The 23,771-nt window shown below is 35.3% G+C and overlaps 1 protein-coding gene across 1 annotated transcript in view; it reads left to right on the plus strand.

Moving 5' to 3' along the window:
- LOC123529037 (uncharacterized) overlaps positions 1-23,771 on the plus strand; it is a 171,238-nt gene that overhangs the window by 137,456 nt on the left and 10,011 nt on the right. The window contains exons 6-9 of the mRNA XM_053520973.1: positions 7,351-7,602; positions 11,837-11,962; positions 14,557-14,598; positions 20,645-20,739. Of these exons, the coding sequence (XP_053376948.1) occupies positions 7,351-7,602; positions 11,837-11,962; positions 14,557-14,598; positions 20,645-20,739 (515 nt within the window). The remainder of the gene's footprint in view (positions 1-7,350; positions 7,603-11,836; positions 11,963-14,556; positions 14,599-20,644; positions 20,740-23,771) is intronic.

Below are 23,771 nucleotides of genomic sequence, written 5' to 3' on the forward strand. Positions count from 1 at the left end.
TTGCACACAATTTAATGAAACTTCACACAAGTGATCAGTATCAACCCTAGTTGTGCATGGTGCATGCTACTTTCTTTTAGATAAATATTCTGCATAGTTATGGGACTTTGTTTTTTGTTACTATACTGTATACATACAGTCCACATAATTATGCAATCTTGTGTGCATCAAATTGCAATGTACTGTGTCAGTGCATGTGGGGGGTACATTCATTACCTTTAGTGATAGCTCTAGATTTACATGTCCAGAAACTGGTCTGGACCCAACCGGTATATTGGTTAAGCTTTACAAAAACTTTGGAATTTATTTATGCATTTATATACCCTTTGCTGCTAATTATTAAGGTCAACATTACACTATATTCTTATTTATGTACAAGAACCCTTTTGTATGTGCAGTTGTGAAAATCTTCAAATTTTTCATCTTGTTGTTCACAACTTCAAGAAAAAATTAAAAAATTTAGCATGTTGTGTTACTCAGCCTCACAAAAATTTACACATTTAGCTTCCTGTGGTTCACAGCCTCAGAAAAGCAACTTTATGAATATAGCATCTTGTGGTAAACACTCTGGTTTGTGAAGAGAGAAATTAACAGACTTAACAGGATCACCATTTCCACATGATACCATTTATGGATGCTGCTAGTTAAATTGCTAAACTTAGCGGGTTTGAAAGTATCAGTTTCTATATAATTACTTTAGTATGCATCTGATGCATTGAAATAGTTTCGAGGAGATTGTTTTGCCCACGAAAGTTCTTACCGGCATTTAATGTCATTTTCATTCATATTATGCAGTGCTTACTTTAAAAGTTGAGAGCTTTTTTTTTTCAGTGTATATTCTTTCCTCACAAATGTGGTCTTGTCATAGAATTTGGGCATCCAAATAAGCAGAGAATGGGGTTTAAATGCTCGTCAGATTTCAAATTAGATACAGAATAGTAATAAGGCTTTAATGTAAGATTGTTTATAGAAATTTGTATTAAAGATCAGGTTTTTTGCATCTATGAACTTTGGGTTGATTTCTTTACATCTGGTCACATATCTTTCTTCCAAATGGATCGCCGACAGCCATAACCGAATTTTCGAGTAGATTGTACCTTGCAAATTTTGTTATGTTTTATTCAATTGTTTTGTTCGACTGTTTGATTTATAATTCATTACCCGTGGCCTAATCTCACGTTCTCTAAGCCCTTGTCAAAGGAATTAGATTAGCGCAAATTAATAATGTACATGTAGTGTGTCACTAGTCCTTAAGCTTGGTAACCTTAATATGATTAAAGGCTTTCATATATCCCAACTTGTGTACTAGGATGGAAAAAAAGTTATATTCATTTGCACTGGGGAAAACATGTTTTGTTCATTTAAAAATCGGTATATAATTGATCAATACGCGGTCTTTATTGTCTCAGATGTAATTACTGCTGTGAATTAATTGGAATAATTGATCACTATTCTGGTTTATTTACCATGGAATTGAACGGTCTTGAAACAATCGAAGGTAAAAAAAATGTATTATTGTATGTTAAACAGAATTGATTTTTTTTTCCCTACCAGGCTGTTTTACAGTTTGAAAAGAATTAATTGATTTTACCATGTTATGTTGGCACTCTGTCCTGGAGAAATAGATGTATTTGAGGTTTGCATGAGTTTTCCTTGATGAGGCGGAAAGATAAGTTATTGGGGATTTTCTGATGATTGAACGGCATGCAATTCTTAGCTTTAATCCCGTTTTTCTCGGCAAAGAATGGGTGTTACATACACAGATTGTGAAGAAAACTTCTAGAAACATGCATATGTAAGAAATGAATTGCTGTTTGTCAGTTAATTCCCAGGTCAGTATGAAATACATTGTGTTTAGCGCGAAAGATCTCAAAATACTTTAAGTATGTCAGTGATAAACAACATACCCAAAATTACTGGTATGTATGGTTTATTCACAATGTTTCATTTTGATTCAGTGTTACAAATTACGTTAAAGTTTTTGAATATCTGTTTTGAGAACTAAACATCAACCATTGGGGTTGTTGGATATGCAAAACTTTAATGTCCTATAGCTGTTTTTCATCAGATCTAGTACAAAGATACTATTTACAGGATGTGAAATAGTGTAACTTTAATAGCATTGTTTTATGTCACTCTCAGCTTAATTATGTCTCCCCCAGGAGACATATTGTTTTTGCCCTGTCCGTTCGTCCGTCCGTACGTCACATTTCATTTCCGAGCAATAACTGGAGAACCATTTGACCTAGAACCTTCAAACTTTATAGGGTTGTAGGGCTGCTGGAGTAGACGACCCCTATTGTTTTTGGGGTCACTCTGTCAAAGGTCAAGGTCACAGGGGCCTGAACATTGAAAACCATTTCCGATCAATAACTAGAGAACCACTTGACCCAGAATGTTGAAACTTCATAGGATGATTGGTCATAAAGAGTAGATGACCCCTATTGATTTTGGGGTCACTCCATCAAAGGTCAAGGTCACAGGGGCCTGAACATGGAAAACCATTTCTGGTCAATAACTAGAGAACCACTTGACGCAGAATGTTGAAACTTCATATGATGATTGTACATGCAAAGTAGATGACCCCTATCGATTTTGCGGTCACTCCATTAAAGGTCAAGGTCACAGGGGCCTGAACATTGAAAACCATTTCTGGTCAGTAACTTGAGAACCACTTCACCCAGAATGTTGAAACTTAATAGGATGATTGGTCATGCAGAGTAGATGACCCCTAACGATTTTGGGGTCACTCTTTGAAAGGTCAAGGTCACAGGGGCCTGAACATTGAAAACCATTTCCGGTCAGTAACTAGAGAACCACTTGACCCAGAATGTTGAAACTTCATAGGATGATTGTATGTGCAAAGTAGATGATCCTTATCGATTTTGGGGTCACTCCATTAAAGGTGAAGGTCACAGGGGCCTGAACATTGAAAACCATTTCCGATCAATAACTAGAGAACCACTTGACCCAGAATGTTGAAACTTCATAGGATGATTGGTCATAAAGAGTAGATGACCCCTATTGATTTTGGGGTTACTCCATCAAAGGTCAAGGTCACAGGGGCCTGAACATGGAAAACCATTTCTGGTCAATAACTAGAGAACCACTTGACGCAGAATGTTGAAACTTCATATGATGATTGTACATGCAAAGTAGATGACCCCTATCGATTTTTGGGTCACTCCATTAAAGGTGAAGGTCACAGGGGCCTGAACATTGAAAACCATTTCCGGTCAGTAACTTGAGAACCACTTCACCCAGAATGTTGAAACTTAATAGGATGATTGGTCATGCAGAGTAGATGACCCCTAACAATTTTGGGGTCACTCTTTGAAAGGTCAAGGTCACAGGGGCCTGAACATTGAAAACCATTTCCGGTCAGTAACTAGAGAACCACTTGACCCAGAATGTTGAAACTTCATAGGATGATTGTACATGCAAAGTAGATGACCCTTATCGATTTTGGGGTCACTATTAAAGGTGAAGGTCACAGAGGCCTGAACATTGAAAACCATTTCCGGTCAGTAACTTGAGAACCACTTCACCCAGAATGTTGAAACTTAATAGGATGATTGATCATGCAGAGTAGATGACCCCTAACGATTTTGGGGTCACTCTGTGAAAGGTCAAGGTCACAGGGGCCTGAACATTGAAAACCATTTCCGGTCAGTAACTTGAGAACCACTTGACCCAGAATGATGAAACTCATAGGATGATTGGTCATGCAGAGTAGATGACCCCAAACGATTTTGGGATCACTCTGTTAAAGGTCAAGGCCACAGGGGCCTAAACATGGAAAATCATTTCCAATCAATAACTTGAGAACCTCTCGACCCAGAATGTTGAAAATTCATAGGATGATTGTTCATGCAGAGTAAATGACCCCTATTGTTTTTGGGGTCACTCCGTTAGAGGTCAAGGTCACAGGGGCCTGAACATTGATAACCAGTTCCGATCAATAACTTGAGAACCACTTGACCCAGAATGTTGAAACTTCATAGGATGATTGAACATGCAGAGTAGATGACCCCTATTGATTTTGGGGTCAGTCAATTAAAGTTCAAGGTCACAGTGGCCTGTTCATGTAAAATCATTTTTTGGAAATAACTTGAGAACCACTTGACCTACAATGTTGAAACTTAAAAGGATGATTGGACATGCAGAGTAGATGACCCCTATTTATTTTGAGGTCACTTGATCAAAGGTCAAGGTCACAGGAGCCTGAACAGTGACTTGAGAACCACTAGGCCAAGAGTGTTGAAATTTAGCGGGATGACTGGACATGCCAAGTAGATGATCCCTATTGCAGCCAACCATCAGTGTCTCTTTGACTTTCGCTCCTGACCCCTATTGACTTCTTGCCTATAGGAGTTTGCATTTTGGGAGACATGCGCTTTTTTACAAAAGCATTTTCTAGTTTTAAACTTTTATTCAAAATTCTCATCAAACTTAGCCTGAAGTTTTGTAGTCAGTAGATAAGGTAGTTCACAAGGTCAAACAACATAAAGTGCAATACTCTTTCTGAAGTATTTGAGGTTTTGTCAGCACATTTTGTTTTAAAACTCATTCCTTTTGAAAACATCGCTATATTGTTACTAATCTAGTAGAAGATTATATTCTTCAAAACCAAAAGGCTGATATTTATTTAAGTACTAACTATGAATTCATTGAAATTTGAAACTTTGTGCTGAAGGAAGGATATTTGAGCCGCGCCATGAGAAAACCAACATAGTGCAATTAGGGAAACCGTTAGCGAACAGCATGGATCCTGACCAGACTGCACGGATGCGCAGGCTGGTCTGGATCCATGCTGGTCGCAAACACACTATGTTGGTTTTCCCATAGCGCGGCTCATTTTAAAATTGCGTAGAACAGATGCATATGGCTGTCTGTAGAATGATTGAAATTTCCTAGGTGCACAAGTACCGAAATAAATGAAGGAAGTTCCCTTGTGTACGTAATTAACAATCGTAGGGTCTCTTAGTATTCAAAAGTAGAAACCATTGATTGGATATAGCTGTGATTCTTGATTTGAAATAGACTGGTATTCAGTTTTGTATGTCATTTTCAGTTTCTGTCAGAAAATTTAAAACAGACTGAAATATATGAAGTTTCATCTGCCATTAACTATTCTTTTTGAATGACCAAGCCATTCCCGAGTTTACTTGGAGATAAAAGAAATTCAGCTTAAAATGATATTTTGTGATATTTTGTGCCAGGACTTTTGAGATGAGAGAGTTCAAGAAATAGAGTTTCAGTTTCAACTGTACTTTCATGGTTACACTTCATTCCGTTTTTAGCTTGACTATTCGAAGAATACCGGTAGTCTAGCTATTCTACTCACGTCGGCGTCGGCGTCGGCGTCACACCTTGGTTAAGTTTTTGCATGCAAGTACATACAGCCATCAATTAAAGGCATATAGCTTTGAAACTTATTTTTTCTTTTTCTAGGTCAATTACCAACCTCTCTGGGTCAAGTCCCATAACTCTGACATGTATTTTGAGCAAATTATGCCCCCTTTTGGACTTGAAAATTTTGGTTAAAGTTTTACATGCAAGTTACTATCTCCAAAACAAATGCAGATATTGATTTGAAACTTCACATGTGTCTTCGGGGTTATAAAACTAGTTGATAGCAGCAAGTCCCATAACTCTGACCTTCATTTTGGCCAAATTATGCCCCCTTTTGGACTTAGAAAATTTTGGTTAAAGTTTTACATGCAAGTTACTATCTCCAAAACTAATGCAGATATTGATTTGAAACTTCACATGTGTCTTCGGGGTTATAAAACTAGTTGATAGCAGCAAGTCCCATAACTCTGACCTTCATTTTGGCTAAATTATGCCCCCTTTTGGACTTAGAAAATTCTGGTTAAAGTTTTGCGTGCAAGTACGTACAGCTATTTCTAAAAGGCATATAGATTTGAAACTTATTTTTTCTTTTTCTAGATCAATTACCAACCTCACTGGGTCAAGTCCCATAACTCTGACATGTATTTTGGGCAAATTATGCCCCCTTTTAGACTTAGAAAATTTTGGTTAAAGTTTTACATGCAAGTTACTATCTCCAAAACTAATGCAGATATTGATTTGAAACTTCACATGTGTCTTCGGGGTTATAAAACTAGTTGATAGCAGCAAGTCCCATAACTCTGACTTTCATTTTTGCCAAATTATGCCCCCTTTTGGACTAAGCAAATTCTGGTTAAAGTTTTGCGTGCAAGTACATATAGCTATTACTAAAAGGTGTATAGATTTGAAACTTATTTTTTCTTTTTCTAGAACAATTACTAACCTCACTGGGTCAAGTCCCATAACTCTTACATGTATTTTGAGCAAATTATTCCCCTTTTTGGACTTAGAAAATTCTGGTTAAAGTTTTGCGTGCAAGTACATACAGCAATTACTAAAAGGCATATAGATTTGAAACTTATATTTTCTTTTTCTAGATCAATTACCAAACTCACTGGGTCAAGTCCCATAACTCTGGCATGTATTTTGGGCAAATTATGCCCCCTTTTGGACTTTGAAAATTCTGGTTAAAGTTTTACATGCGAGTTTCTATCTCTAAACTAATGCAGATATTGAATTGAAGCTTCACATGTGCCTTCGGGGTTATAAAACTAGTTGATAGCAGCAAGTCCCATAACTGATATGCATTTTGGTCAAATTATGCCCCCTTTTGAACTTAAAACTCTTTTGATATTTAACCTTTTTGGGTAATATTTTGCTGCTTCTGGGACAATATTTCGAATAGTCGAGCTTGGCTGTCTTACGGACAGCTCTTGTTTTTTTTTTTATGAAACACACTCAGTGTTAAGCATTATGGTGTCATTCATTTGCAGACATTTATTTTGTCTTTTTATACAAGAGAATGACATTAATGTAGAAGAATAAAAGCTGTTTAACTTCTTAAGATGGTTGACCAGTTAAGACAATCAGTAATTTCTGTGCCGTTAGGTATTCTCTGTAGGTAATTTCCACATTCTTCAGTCATTTTTCATATCAACAAGAGAATGCCGAGATCATGTACAGAGAATATGTAAACGAAAGGAATTTGCAGATCAGCATTATGGGCCCACTGCCTTAAACCTTACCCTGCTAAATTTCTATAATGAACTTCTCTGTCTTCCAGTTGGACAGTACCATTAACTGTTAATAGGGGTACTTGCCAAAAATATACTGGCTGAATAGTGAACAGTGCAGATCATGATCAGACTGCATGGATGTGCAGGCTGATCATGATATACACTGGTCGCAAAGGCAGAACCAATCGTGTCCAGCTTGGTAAGGGTTAAACTTTCAAGTGTAAACTATATAAAAATTAAAATGTGTCTGTTATTTCAGAGGAAGACAAAAAAGCACAACGTGACGGGAAGCAAGCGACAAAGTCGAAGCCAAGAAATGGATTGTCAACCTTTTCTACGTCACCATCCGCTACATCATCACCGTCAAAATCACCGACGACACCGACTACACCTGGTGGTCGCCGTAGCAACCCTTTCAAGATGACATTGCCAGCTGTTGCCCCGACCCCAGATATTCCAGGCTCTGATGATGAGGAGGATGAGGAACAAAAGGAGTCAACTCCTGTTAAAGGTTTTATACGCACTTTACATACTTCACCATAATTCTACCATATAGATAAAGAGAATTGTTAATATATCTTTATTTATAGTCCTTTCCATTGGTCTAGATGTAGTCACATGATCAATGATAAAATGTCGTTTTGACTCAAAGGCGGAGCCAAAAACATGTATTGACCTCCAGCTGTGATGTCATCACGGTTTTAATAATGAAACAATAGATGCCCTTTAGGTTAGGTCGAAATGTGGATTTATTAACCTGATAAATCCACATGTCAACCTCACCAAAAGGCAATAATTGTGTATTATAATGGGCAATGGATACTTCCTTAGGTTTTAGTCAAGACTAAACAATGTTTCATTTGACAAAATCAAATTGCTGCGGAAGTCAGAGCAGAGAATTTAGTCTTACGTTTCATGTTGAATTCATTTCTTACTATTGAAAATTGCTACCTCAATGTTCTGTGTTTGAGCAATTGGCATTTAATTTAATGTAGCCTTAGTTGTGCACATTTGAGCCTGATTTGGGCAAGATACGATTTTAGGTTAATGGCGATGTTAATGGAGTTTTCTTGAGTTTTAAAAAACATGATAATCCAAAATGTACTTTGCATGAATGTAAGTCACAAAATATCCTGACAGCTTGAATTTCATATTTCATGCTCATATCAGCAAATGTTCTAAAGAAAGACTGAAATATGATAGTAAAATGAACTTAAGTAGTATGGGAACTATATAAACAGGAATGTCTCTTTTAGCCAATTTTCTGTGAAAATTGCCACAATTATTTTAGAACTTCCATTAGAGGCATATATTTTAAGGGCATTTGAAGTCACAAGAACAAATAAGTGAATACAAAAATAGAACAAAATTTGGGGTAATTAGCGCTTCTCATGTCAAAATATTGTCAAGTCATAATTATGCTGAAAACTTTATGCAGATACAAATTCTTTATTATCACGCATGCTTTTCAACAAGTAAAACTATTAATTTGTATGTTACTTTACGAAAAAAAGATGTAGAACTAAAGAACTGCAGGTCTATACTATTAAAAATCCAGACTTCCATTCATTCGCACAGTATGACATTTTATCCCTCAGCAGCTCTAATTTTTTCAATGGATTGTACAAAAAAAACACACACATGCACACCCATACGAAGACACGCACACATGTGATAAGTTTTGTATACCAGTGAGTACAGGACTGATACAAAATCCAAATATTACTGGTATGTTAAGTAATTGACATAAAAAACTGCTTATGAATATCTTGAAACCATGTTTCTGTGAAGGGGACCAGAAACTACATCAGATTCTTTTCAATACATGTAGTTTGCATTAAAATCTACTGGCAGTTTTATACATACATCTTTTATCTTGTTTCAGTATAAACAAGTGAATGAAGTATTGCCATGCAATACAAAGTCCCCTACTGGAAGGCACCTAATTTTTTCTACTGCAGTATAACATAATGAACTGATATCTGTCAATGATGTATAAACAATATTGTACTACATATACAATATGTTATAACATTATAACAACACACTTGGATTAAAATGTGCATATATAAAAACCCACAGTTGTTTTCATATTGAATTTTTTTGGCTGATTATAAAAATGTTATCATGTAAGTTATTTATAGTAACAACAAAGGGAAATTAATCTTTAAAAAAAAAAAAAAAAAAAAAATTAATAATATAAGTCCACAAGAAACTCTTTACCAGGTAGAGATAGGTCAAAATACACCTAAAAATTGGATGTAACATGCATGCTGTACCACAGAAAAGTGGTCTCGATTTTTCTCTACTGCCAGTAATAAAAAAAGTTACAATAAAATCTATTTATAGTAACAACAAAGGGATGTAATTCTAAAAACAAGGGTGCCTCATGGTGGTGAACATTTGGTCCAAGTTACATCAAAATCCCTCCATGCATGAAGAAGAAATGTTCCATACAAAGTCATTCTTGAATTTGACCTTTGACTTCTAAATATGACCTTGACCTTAGACCTAGGGACCTGGTTCTTGCGCATGACATGTTGTCTCATCCAGGGGAATATTTGTGCCAACTGATATCTAAATCCTGCTTTGCATGACAAAGTTATAGACCGGACAGGAAAAAAATCCGCTTGACCTTTGATCTCAAAGTGTGACCTTGACCTTTAAGCTAGAGTACTGGGTGTTGCGCATGACATGTCGTCTCATCATGGGAAACATTTGTGCCAAGTAATATTAAAATCCCTTCATGGATGGCAGAGTTATGGACGGGACAGGAAAAAAACTCTGTTGACCTTTGACCCCCAATTGTGACCTTGACCTTTGAGCTAGGGGTCCGGGATTTGCGCATGACACGTCGTCTCATCATGGGGAACACTTGTGCTAAGTAATATTAAAATCCCTTAATGAATGTCAGAGTTATGGACCGGACACGAAACAGACCCTGTTCATGCTATGTTAACATTTGACTGCTAAGTGTGACCTTGACCTTTGAGCTAGGGGTCTGAAAGTTGTGCATGACATATCATCTTATTATGAGGTACATTTGTGCCAAGTAATATTAAAATCCCTTTATAGATGGGAGAGTTATGGACCGGACAGGAAAAAGACCTTGTTGACCTTTGACCTCCAATTGTGACCTTGACCTTTAAGCTAGGGGTCCAGGTTTTGCGCATGACACGTCGTCTCCTCATGGGGAACATTTGTGCCAAGTAATATTAAAATCTCTTCATGGATGGGAGAGTTACGGACCGGACAGGAAAAAAGCCCTGTTGACCTTTGACCTCCAATTGTGACCTTGACCTTTGAGCTAGGGGTCCGGGATTTGCGCACGACACATCATCTCATCATGGGGAACATTTGTGCCAAGTAATACTAAAATCCCTTCAAGGATGGGAGAGTTGTGGACCGGACAGGAAAAAAGCCCTGTTGACCTTTGACCTCCTATTGTGGCCTTGACCTTTAAGCTAGGGGTCTGGGTTTTGCGCATGACACGTCGTCTCATCATGGGGAACATTTGTGCCAAGTAATATTAAAATCCCTTCATGGATGACAGAGTTATGGACCGGACACGAAATTGCGGACGGACGGAATGACGGAAAAGAGCATTCCTATAGTCCCCAAAACTGGTTTTCAACCAGTAGGGGACTAATTAGGTATACTCAGTCAATTTCTGCTGCTTTTGGCTTCGAAAACTTAAAATATCTCCTTTATTTGATAACGAAAGAATAAGTGATAGATCTTCTGCTATAAATAAATGCTGGCTAATTTTAGAATTGTACTGACTCTTAAAGATCTCAGAAGATAACAGATACATTATGAAATTACATTACAACCTGCCTTAAGGACATCTCCTTTAAAATATCCTGTCTTACCAACATCACTGCACCTGGTACAGTCACTGCCATTGCCTGTGTTGACTATACCTGATATAGTGTAACCTATCTTGATGACACCTCATACTGTGTGACCTGTCTTGACTACATCTCATTCAGTCTTGCCTGTCTTGATAACACCTCATACAATGTAACCTGCCTTGAAAACACCACATACAGTGAACCTGTGTTGACTACACCTCATACAGTGTACCCTGTCTTGACTACACCTCATACAGTATTACCTGTCTTCACTACACCTTATACAGTATTACCTGTCTTCACTACACCTCATACAGTATTACCTGTCTTCTCTACACCTCATGCAGTGTACTTGTCTTAATGCCACCTCATACAGTGTAATTGTCTTAATGCCACCTCATACAGTGTACTTGTCATGATGCCACCTCATACAGTGTTACCTGTCTTGATTATACCTTATACACTGTTACCTGTCTTGACTACACCTCATACAGTATGACCTGTCTTTACAGCACCTTGTACAGTGCAGCATTCAGTATAAGATGTCTTAGGAATATTTTGTTCAATGTGACCTGTCTTGTCGATACATTGTACAATTTAAGAAATGTCAAGGAAAATGACTCTATGTTGAACTGTCAGTTAGACAAATATTTTGGTTTCATGCAGGATTTTAAATCAGCAGTGTTAACTTAGTTACCAACATCAGCTTTTACCATTAAAATTATTGTAAGTGTGAGGTTGGCTTGCCATAAGGGGATATGATGGTCCAGTTACTGCACCAGATTCTACTGTTATGAAGAATTTCAATTTGATATGGATTTGAGAAAATTCTCATTAATGGCAGTCCTGTATATTTTTTCACTGTTGAAAAATGTGATTTTTTTTTCCCAGCACTTCCATGGCATGAGCAGCAGCTTTACAAACTGTATGGAAAGAAAGCGGACTACTTTCTTCATCCCAAGATAGAGAATAAAACACAAGAGAAGAAAACGAATCCAAAACTTCGCAGACAAGGAGGTGTGTACTGTAAAATCCTTAACTTTGTGGGCATGGAATTTTGTGGTTTTGGTAAAAACAGCAATTTTGTGGGGATGTGAGTTCGTGGATTTCAACTTTTGAACATAAAATGAATGGGAATTTTACTTGTTTGTTGGGTTTAAATTTCGTGGATTGACTAAACAAAGAAAACCACAAAAATTAGTCCCCCACGAAAATTAATAATTTCACAGTATTTCAATTTATTCTTAGCAATATTTTTGAAGTTTGATAAATGCAGACAAATTTGGAAGAACTTAATGATGGATCATTTACATGATGATGAAGTACGTTTCATTTCAAGACAAAAAAAAAAATGACAAGAAGACATTACTTTGTCTAAACATGTCTACATTCTGCGAACAAAGAAAGAAATTTAATACTTTAAGTAGAGTGTGGTAGATAGACTGTATGTTCATAGCTTTATTTTGTCTCAACAACCTAGTAGACCAGTGGACTTCGCATTTTAGTCATCTGAACAAAAAAAAAATATTAGTATAAAGTGATCATTTTAACATCTGTAATTCAGAGGTTATGTTCAGTTCAGTTTTTTCTCCATTTTAAAGTATTATAAGATTTATTAAACTAAACTTGATAAGATCTGTAAGGGATCATAGGTTACCCAAATCCCAAACCCCAGGGAAGTGTGTACAGTAAGCCCCGGCTGAATTTTCTAGTATTTTACCATTATGTTTAAGGCAGTTTAGTAATGTCATATATCATCTTCTACAATTACTTATATGACTTCTCCCAACAGATCTCAGTTATAAATGGCAGTGCAATAAAGTAACTAAAGAAAAGGAAAGCTAGAAGTGCAGTTTAGATTTTTTTCCCCAGTACAGAAATGTAACATTTCTAGCAATATGATAAAGTTATTGAAAAGGATCTTTATGGCTTCAATATTCTCAGAGTATTTTTATCCTGGCAGTGGATTACATTTGCAATCATGTTGTATTGCCGTCACACTTTCAGAAGTTGGTTTTGTATCAAGCTGTCACACTTTTAGAAGTTGGTCATTTTATGCTAACATATTTTATGACAACTGTTCTTCTGACCTAGATATTCTGAAATCCTGCATTCTGTCAAACAGGAGGATAATATTAAGTACAGTTTGGTGAACTTCATTTTATTATGTGACCATATTTGTTACAAAGTACAGTAGAACTCTGTTTGCTTGAACCTCTACAAGACCAGCAAAATCTGTTCGGGTTATCCATCGGACAATATACATTATATAAGAATTTTGACGGGACCTGACGATGAGTTCTATCAAAGGGTGTTGTTTGAATTATCTGAGTTCAGGTGACAAAGTTTGACTGTACTTATTATATATACATGTATATTAAACATTGATGGCTTGAAGTTGTGAGGGGGTAACAAAATTCTTGGGTTATCCAGAGTTTCTAGCAAATCCAAACATTGAAAATTTAAGAAAAATGTCCAAGGACCAGAAGACTTGCTCGAGCGAGTCACAGTTCTTGCTGGAGTGAGTCACGGTTCTTGAATCATGGATCCTTGAGTGAGCAGCCTTTCATTGTAGTAAAGTAACATAAATGGTGTAACAGTCAAGGTTGCAAAATTATCATTTCTAAACAAGTTTTCTCAAATATCAGATCTTAGTAATTGGGGTATGTATGGATTAATTTCTCTGATTTTTTTGCACAAAATATAGTAGATGATACTGTAGTTTGCATCACTGCTTTGTATAAAGTCCACTGAGCCCTGCCTGTTAAACTTTTGCTGCGTATCTGCAACACGTAAAAGTGGCATAAGATAATTAACCTATCATAGCTATTTATAGTATAATTCAATGATCAGTCGAATTTCATGCAATGCAACAGTAAGAAAATATAATCTGTTGGACTATCTTTTAAAATTCTATAACTTCTTCCCGGCGATTTGATAAGACATTGTGCCTGAAATTATTCATCCTCCACCTCTAGTTCATGTGGTGAAGTTTGGCAGTTACTTGCGGAGAACAGGTTTGTACTGGTACAGAATCCAGGACTGTGGTTAGGGTAACTGCCCGCCATTACATAATTGAAATATTACTTAAAAATGGCTTTAAACCCAAAACAAACAAATGTATAAAGCAACAAAACAATTTGCTTTGTTTTTCTTTAGGAGAGGTAATGAAAATCGGAAAACCCCTCAAGCTCTGCAGCTTTTACATAAGCTGAATTCTGTCATACATTTGTATTGGAATGGACTCCTTGATCCGAGAAGACCATAAAAGACACTGAGAGACACTGAGTCCAAGTACAGAGAGGAAAAAATCTAACGTTCATGAAAAGCAATATAGAAGCAAACATGTTTCACTGTATGAAGAGATGGTCTTGTTGATAAATTGTTGATTTTTGATAGGAAAATATGGTGCAGTAATATAGTTAATGTTTAAAAGCTGATACAAAACTTAACCTATATTAGCCTATGTGTGCTAGTCAGTGTATATGAATAGATTTCTCACCTTGAGTTGACACATATGTTCTATTTAACATTTCTTTCACAGCATATATAATATTGCTTCATTCTTTAAACTGAATATCTTATCATTTATATAATGTTCCTTTTTCAAGTGGATCAGCTGTTCGACAATTACTGGAAGGAGTACGAAGATGGTAAACATTATGACCTTGACCTTGAATCAGTGTGACCCCTGTTACCTTGACCTCCAGTCTGTGTGATCCCTATTATTACGCTTGTATATTTTGCAGCATGTAAATTTCTGTGCATTTTTCATACAGTCTGCTGTCGATATTTACCTTTATGTCATGTCCTGATTTTAGACTTGACCATAATTATTTATACACGGGTAGGAAAAGTTGTGCTAGTAAATCCACCCTATTCTCATTGATATGGATCATTTGGAATATATATGTCAGTTGATCTTGTCTTGAACAGCCAGCCGAGGGAGTAATACAATCTAGTTACTTAACCCTTACCATGCCAAATTTCTATAATGAACTTGTCTATCTTCGAATTTGGGCAGTACCATTTATCATTTGAAGGGGTGTTACTTAACCCTTACCATGCCAAATTTCTATAATGAACTTGTCTATCTTCGACTTTTGGCAGTACCATTTATCATTTGAAGGGGTGTTTACTGCAAGTTTACTGACTAAATAACAAACAGTGCAGACCATGGTCAGACTGCACGGATGTGCAGGCTGATCTTGATCTACACTGGTCGCATAGGCAGAATCAATGGTGTCCATGCTAGCATGGTAAAGGTTAAGACAAGTTGAAATAAGAACAAGAAGTCAATTTAGGAAGTTTAACTGACTGGCTGCTTAATGCAAGTGACTGGGTAATACAGGTGATTGCTGAAGATGTAGATGAGACAATTTTTCAGCTATTCTGCTTATTCTTGAATTTTCTGTGGATGAACTAGTAACTGGATAATTATTCTCTCTATGTATAGCATGACTCACATTGGCATAATTGAACAAACCAGTGTAACGGATGTTCTTTAAAATACATGTAGCAGAAAAAATTGTCACTAACACCGAAGTTTTAGAATTCCCAGTGGTAATTATTTAGAAAATTATGTCACTGTGGCAACGTTTTTTGCTATGCAACTGTTCTTAAAACTTTTCATTGATGAAACACAAGGCTTTGGGGCAGATTTTTAATCTGGAACATGGGAATCGAAATGAAATTAAACGCAAAGAAATAGTTTCAAAAGAAACCATTAGAATTGAAAATTTCATGGAAAATTACCTTAAAAAATGATATAACCAAGCATTCTGTTAAAAAAAATGCACAGAATTTTCTCAACTTGGATATATTCATGCATAAAACAGTTGTTTTTTTTACTTATAGATGTTCAGCTCTTAGAAAACAGAAAGCATCTTGCAAAACAAATATCTTAAGGCATGCCAGACATTTTTTTTCCATTTTTGAAATGAAATCTGTCAAAGAATTATTCTTTATGTGTAAAGTGCTATCTCAAGAGCAGAAATAGTTATCTATAGATATTTATGGTGAAAATATAGCTCAAAAATTCAGACTGTTTTGAGAAAAAATGACTACATATTTCAAGGGGAAAGAGCGAAAATGTTCTAAGTGCATAAAAACAAAGGAGGATTTTGGTCTGCTTTGCTCAAATCCCTCAATATAGAAACTTTTTTTATCTTGCTATATCATATTTCATCTGACTAAAAAAAAATGACAGTAAATATTAATACTTTCTTCTGTTATTAGCAATCATTGCCTAGATAAAACTTAATCGATAAAAAATGAATGTTTTATAATGAATCTCTCAAACTACAAAATGTTTGCTTTTAGCAATGATCTGGCTTTAAAAATAGGATAAAAAGGCACGCTTGATTGTATAATTAAGCAGAGGCTAAAATTATCATTACCGTAGATACCCATGTATAATGCGCAGTTTTTTTACCCTCGGGACCACCCCCGAATCGTGGGTGCACATAATACACAGGTATAGACAATTTTCCAACTTCAAAACAAGTTTGTTAACGATGTTCGCCATTTTGGTAAAGGGAAACTACTAAAATCTAAGATTGCCGTTACGTTCCGTAAAAGATCGAATGGTTTATTTTTCTTTCAAACAAAATGAATTTCATATAAATTTAAAAGTATTTTGATGAAAGAAATGTTAATAAATCACAAAAATTATGATACTTATTAAAGATCGAGAATTATCTTTAACTATGTTTATTTATTCAAAATAGTTAATTAAAAAGGTAAAACAACAAATTAAACAATATTTTACTAGTTTTATTTTCGAGAAAACAAAAATCAATAGTACCGCAAGACCGATGCTGCCCTCCGCCGCGGAAATAAAATTTATTACCGGTGTCGATGTAAACTCTTCTTTCGTTTTCCATCCACCTCAAAATTGACCAAAAATGTTTTTTCCCCAGGATTTTGGGCCAAAATCGGGGGTGTGCATTATACATGGGTATCTATGGTAATATAAAACTGTTACTTTAAAGCTTAGGACTTTGTTACTTGTTAATAATTAGATTGTCATTAGAAAAAATATAAAATATTCTGAAAGTGTGTAAAAACTTACCATTTCATTACTCCTGAAAATTTTCTAGGAATTTAAAACTGAGATTTTCTGATTTATTCCTTTAAAACTTAATGCTTATTTGCTTCATTGTTGAGAAAGGCATCAATTTTAATCAAGCTGTTGGTACCTTTCATGACATTTTTTCGCTTCTGTCTTTCTGAATAAGAAAGGTGGTTAATTTTATAGAGTACTTAAAATTGTTTTAATAATTCAACAAAGCTTTAAGCTGTCATCCCTACCCCCAGGGGACACAAGTATTACAACACTCCCTCATCCCCAGGGACATGGTACCATTTCTGTTTCAGCATGGCGTCTGGTTGCATGTGTGTTATTCCCCTTCTGTTGTTAACTGGATCAACCCAAATTTAATATTTTATTTATATTTGTTTGTGTGTTTTCCTTGTTTTTTATAGTCAAGATTTTTTTTACAGTGATAACTGTGTAAGCAGAGCCAGGGTTTAGAGTTTGATTTTACAGGCCATTCTTCTGCAAGCAGAAAATTGGGTGAATTGTTTGGGTAGATTTCCTAGAGATGATGTCTGGAAACATAAGAAAATGCTGCAAAATTAACTCTTGGGTAAAAATAATATGGCACCAAATAAATATCTGGAATTTTTTCATTTGGAATTTTTCTTTTCTGCATTGTTACTTTTTGAAGTAACAAAATGTAAAACAAAAAAAAAAGGTTTTCTAGATGCTTATTAAATCCAATCAGGCAGGATTGCAAAGTGCCAAGTTACCTCCCTGAGAAGATCTTCTGAAACATAGGTTTGATTGATTGATGCACAGGATAAACATTTCATTAAAAAAAAAACACACACACACACAAAAACTAAATTTAAGCAGATTTTATATACTTCTTTTTATTTAATTAAAATCTTAATTTTTCAAAGACGTTCTTTTAAAAAAATCATCCATGACTGTGTCCATACGGTATTCCTTTAACTTTAATGTTGATAAAATGCCATTGAAATCTAGAAATAGAGACTTAGGTATCATTATAAACATGTATTTTAGATTTTTTGGCTTTGAAGAGATGAAATAATATATATTCAGTACAGAAGACTTTCATATATCTTTGCTGTTTTGCCATAATCTTGTATGTTACTTTTCAGGTAACTAAATTTTAGGAGACGCAAAAAGCTAGATCTGCGAAAATTTCATTTATTTTTTTAAGTAGTACATTCATCTAAGAGAACAAAGAATGAAATGCCAACAAATAAAGAACAAAATTTTTTCTTATGAACATGCAGCAAAATTCCAGTAATTATTGTGTATCAGCTTGGCTATTTTTGCTGATGGTAAAATGAAGTACCACATTTAAAATGCAGGAGAAAAAGTTTTTACTCTAGAACTGACATGCAAGTTTTTTCAGAAATACAGGAAATGCTATGTTTGTGGTAAAAAAATATATTTCAGATAACTTGTTTCTGCCAGGTTTTCAAAAATACAGCCAGGGGTCTCTGGCTGAATGGTTAAGGTTGCTGACTTCAGATCACTTGCCCTTCAGTGATGTGGGTTTGAACCTTTATTGGGGCATTGAATTCTTTAAGAGGAGGCCATCAAGCTGGCTTACAGAAGGGTGGTGGTTCTACCCAGGTGCTTGCCTATGATGAAATAATGCCCGTAGAGACGCCTGGTCTCTTCCTCCACCATCAAATCAAAGCTGGAAAGTCTTCATATGACCTATAATTGTGTCAGTGGGACGTTAACCCCCCCCCCCCCCCCCCCCCCCACACACACACACACACACACACATGAAAAAATGATATTTCAGATATCTTGGTACCGTGAAATCATTGTTTTTTGCTCTGTATAAATTTTCATGGATTTTTCAACCCTTAAAAAAATCTACAAAACTGAAACTATACTTTTAACTTATATTTGAAATCAACATATTTGTGTTCCCATAAAAACACCAAGTTATGAATTTGTTTAAGAAATTAATTCATTTGTATTTGGAGGTCATGAAAAATAAACAACAGCTATTCGATTCACCAGATAGAAAAACTGCGATGTCATCTAAGAAACATTCTCCCTGGCTATATTTGGGCATCATATCACACAGTAGGAGCAAATATGTTATCACTTAGCAGCGTTATCGTAATTTTGGTGCCTTTTCTTGTGCGTTTCATACAAAGTGAACGTCATAATTTTCGATAGAATGAAGAGGGAGGAAATAATGAATGCATGATTCAACAGATGTGATCTTTTATGTCATTAATTCAGAGAATTAATTAAGATGAAGGGGTCCAGAGCTTCCCTGTTATTCAGATTTTATGCAATTACAGACATTTCCCAATTTTTGTTTTTATATTTTCATCATTCACTATATGATTTTGTATAGAAAGAAAAGCATGCTTATTTTCATAGAACGGCATTGGTGCAGTAATATCGTGAGTTGTGGCCCTTTCCGCAAAATTGTGCACGAGATTTTTACATCAAACAAAATGTCATTGGTAAAAAATACTTAAATTTTTTTTAAAAAGCATGAAATTACAGCTAAAACTTATTTTTCTGACACTCAAAAAATTGAATTGACACAAATATGTGATGTTTTTACTGTGTTTACGAATGTTTTAAATAAAGATCAGAAACTATTATCATCAAAGCATGAATTGCAATTTAAGGAGGGCAGGTCTTTCTGGCTGCTCTATTTAGATGTTGAAAAGAATGATCGATCGCCTGACATTCATTTTAATTTTCTGATACTTATAGAAAGAAAATAAATTATGTGTGTAGTAAACAACTGTACAAAATTAATGTAGATGTAAGGGTTGAATGTTATATATTGTGTGTTTAGAGCGGTATAAACCACATTAGGACTTCTCACAAGTCATCCAAGAATCGCTAATGAGAGTAATGGCTTTGCAAGAAGGCCTAGCATGGTTTATACCCATCTAAATGCACAAAAATAATATTTGAGCCACACCATGAGAAAATCAACATAGTGGGTTTGCGACAAGCATGAATCAAGACCAGCCTGTGTATCCGCGCAGTCTGGTCAGGATCCATGCTGTTCGCTAACAGTTTCTCTAATCTAATTGCAGTAGGCTTTAAAAGCGAACAGCATGGATCCTGACCAGACTGCATGGATGCTCATGGCGTGGCTCAATTTTAATTCTTATAAGTATATAGCAAGCAAAATATGTCCTTACAATACAATATTGGAGACATTTTCCTGTTTTGGTGTCAGAACTTTATGTTTGAATAGTTATGAAATTACCATATTTTGCTTTACAACCTTGTACATGTTTGACATAATAGCTCTAATCTGACATTATCTTGTTTTTATGACATTAACATGTTTTATAGCATGATCATGTTCCTCTATGTCATATTTTACCGTAACTGGACATTATCTTGTTTTATACAACATAAACATGCTTTGAAACATGATCATGTTCCTATATTATGTCATATTATACCTTAATGAGTCATTTTCTTTCATTTGTTTGCCATTAATGTCAAATGTAACATGATCATGTTGGTAGTTCAGGAATTGCTGTAACATCATGTCATGTTTTTGCACGCCATTAAGCATGTTTAGTTGTATCATCATGTTTTTATGTGACATAGTACTCTATCATGACATCATCATGTTTTTATTTGACCTTTGTCTTCAGGTCGAGCAGGTGCCGAAGCTCTTTGGCAGACATTGAGGTACGACTCCAACCAAAGACTTCTGAAAGAAGATAACATTATCCCAGAAGAATTAAAGGTATCATCTGACTATAAAACATTAGTATATGCCAGGGGAAATAGCAAGATAAGCAGACTTACACAAATGCAGTAAAACCTGGCACGTGAAACAAAATGTTTCCATGGGTTTCCATGAAAAAAACACTAGTACCTGGTAATACCTACCAATGCACATATTTTAGCCCAGTGGTTAAGGCATCCCCTGTAAACGAAAGGTTTGAATCCCATCGGGCTGGTTTAAGTGAGCTGTCAAATAGTTAACCTTTAGCCTGCTGGCGGCAAGTGATGCCAGTTTGCTATTCAGTTAGTAAATTTTCAGTCAACACCCTTTGAATAATAAGTGGTACTGCCCAAATCGAATGATGGGCTGGTCCATTTTAGAAATTTAGCAGGGTAAAGGTTAAAGAACAGTTAAGTGCCTTCCTATCTGATGCCTGCATCTATTGCCTAGCATTTAAGGATAGATTTGAGAGGTTGTTGTGTACAAGGCAAACTATGTCAAAAGTCAAAATGGTTGGGCCTCTGTGGTAAAAGATACTTCACCTTAAGTTTGTACTTATTAGCTGTCCATGTTTTTCTTTCCTTGTTCTGAATAAAATGCAGCTATGCATGCATAATTGGAGGGAGATTATCTGTAGTACAATGTCAGAACCTTTCTGTATATAGAAGAAGCTATTTTTTTACATACTGTGAAAACATTATTCATAGAGATCAACTTTTTCATTGATTTTGTGGTTGTTGCAAACTGAAAAAATTAAATTCCAACAAACAAATGAAATTCCCATTTTTGTTAGTATAAAATTTTAAATGGAAGAATTATTGTCCTTTTGGCAAAAACCACACTATTTAATGAACACACAATTTAATGCCATCTTCAAATTCAATGATTTCAGAGAAAAGGATCATCCTACACATTGTGTCCGTGTACTGAAAAAGTAGTGGTTATTGTAAAGTACATCACATTTTCAAAAAAGGCTACAATTCTGCTAATTTTATACAAGGAATTGATGGGTGGGGTAGAATATTCTCAATAATATTTTATGGTAAACTTGTGAAACACATGAGACTTTTTAAAACAACAATAGCACTTTATGTATTTATTTTTGCGAATACGGACAGTTAGCGAATACAGTGAAAATAAATCCCTGACGAAGGTTCCCGGTTTTACAATTTTCTACAAAATTCTAGTAATACCAAGAAGGATTGAATTTTGTCACTTCAGCACAAAACTAACGTAACTGTATAAAACGTAGAAGCATATACAGTAAGTTCGCACTGAGATTATGTTATGACTGTTGCATTTCTTTTCAGATGTCTTTTTTTAGTTATATTTAGTTACGTAATAGATATTTTAATGACAGTAAATATAAAAGGTTTTACCACTTTGGAGTTCTCAAAAGTGCTTATAAAACAAGCAGTTTGTCTAGCAGAATAAGATCAAAGAAGAGAAGTGCCTTTAAATTTACATTTATATGATATTTTATTAAGTAGAAATAAATTTCCATACTGAACATGAAACCAGTTTTAATTTGATCTGTACGCTAAACGAAACTGCTAGATGCTCGGTTGAAATAGATAAATGGTAACCCCTGAATTTGGCGCAGAGAAAAGACAAAATCTGCAATTTAAAATACTTTCTTGAAAATGTCTTCAGTTTATAGAAACCAATTGCACTGGTGGTTTATAGTTTTCTCTATTTAGAATATCGTACCATTTCACTAAAACAATCCAGTGTGGCCCATTTGAGTTAGTAGGTATAGAGCATAAAACAGTCTAGGACGAGGCTTGTGTTCTTCATTGATAACTGAAACCGTTAGAGCCGTGCCATGAGAAAACCAACATAGTGGATTTGCGACCAGCATGGATCCAGACCAGCCTGCGCAGTCTGGTCAGGATCCATGCTTTTCACTTTTAAAGCCTATTGGAATTGGAGAAACTGTTAGCGAACAGCATGGATCCTGACCAGGCTGCGCGGATGCGCAGGCTGGTCTGGATCCATGCTGGTTGCAAACCCACTATGTTGATTTTCTCATGGCACGGCTCAAATTTACATCTATGATTTATGATTGTGGGGAAGTTGTAAGTTACTTGCAGAGAATAGTTTAATACATGTAAGAAATCTATGAACATTGAGGTTAATTGACTGCCATACAAAACAAAATATCCAAAGAAGTGACAAATAACAGAGAACTTAACATTTTCTTTCAGTGACAATTAAATAAAACAAAATGCAGAACTTTGAAACTTGTTAACTTTAACTTGCTTATATAAAAATTCCCACTATCCCAAATATGTTGTCAAGTCCTGCCTTGAAAACACGTTGACAAAATATTGTTTTAAGTCAAATTTCTGTTATCTCGTATTCCCCTTGTAATTCGAGATACCAGAGCTGTAGTATCATTAATGCAAAATAAATTGTTGCTTCATTTATTAACCTTTAGCATGCTAGATAAATTGTCGTCTGCTGGAAATGTTGTCTGCTAAAATTGAAAAGTTCATTCAATTTGCTCCAAAATTGGAAGAAATATTGTCAGAGTAGCAAACAGTTTGGAACCTGATCAGACGCCGATTTAATCGGCGTCTGATCTGGTTCCAAGCTGTTTGCAAAGGCTGTTAAATTCGCCTGCAGCAGGCTAAGGGTTAATATTAGATATAGAACTTTTTGCTGTAGCCGCTCAAATTGTACTCTAGTTGAATAGCTTAACAAAAGTAGAATCGCAGACTAAAAAAAAAAATGATTTAGCAAGTCTTCCAACTGTAGATTCTTTATTTTCTGATTCAGTTATATTTAGAAAGTTTTATTTATTTATTTTCTCAGAAACCAATTTCAGATGATTAAAGTTATATATTGAGTATTAGACTATATATGGCACTAGTTTTTTGTGTCAGACAAGCTTCAGAAATAAAGCAATCTGCAGTCATCAATTGGAAGGTTTTCCCTTAATACAGTATGGTTGTCTTGGAGATATGTGCAATAATGTTCTACAAAAAAAAAGGTAGATACCTTGCAAATTTATGTTTATTTGCATGTACCCTTTGTTTAACAACAAT

The sequence above is a fragment of the Mercenaria mercenaria genome, chromosome 13 (genome assembly GCF_021730395.1).
Source record: "Mercenaria mercenaria strain notata chromosome 13, MADL_Memer_1, whole genome shotgun sequence".
Lineage (NCBI taxonomy): Eukaryota > Metazoa > Mollusca > Bivalvia > Venerida > Veneridae > Mercenaria > Mercenaria mercenaria.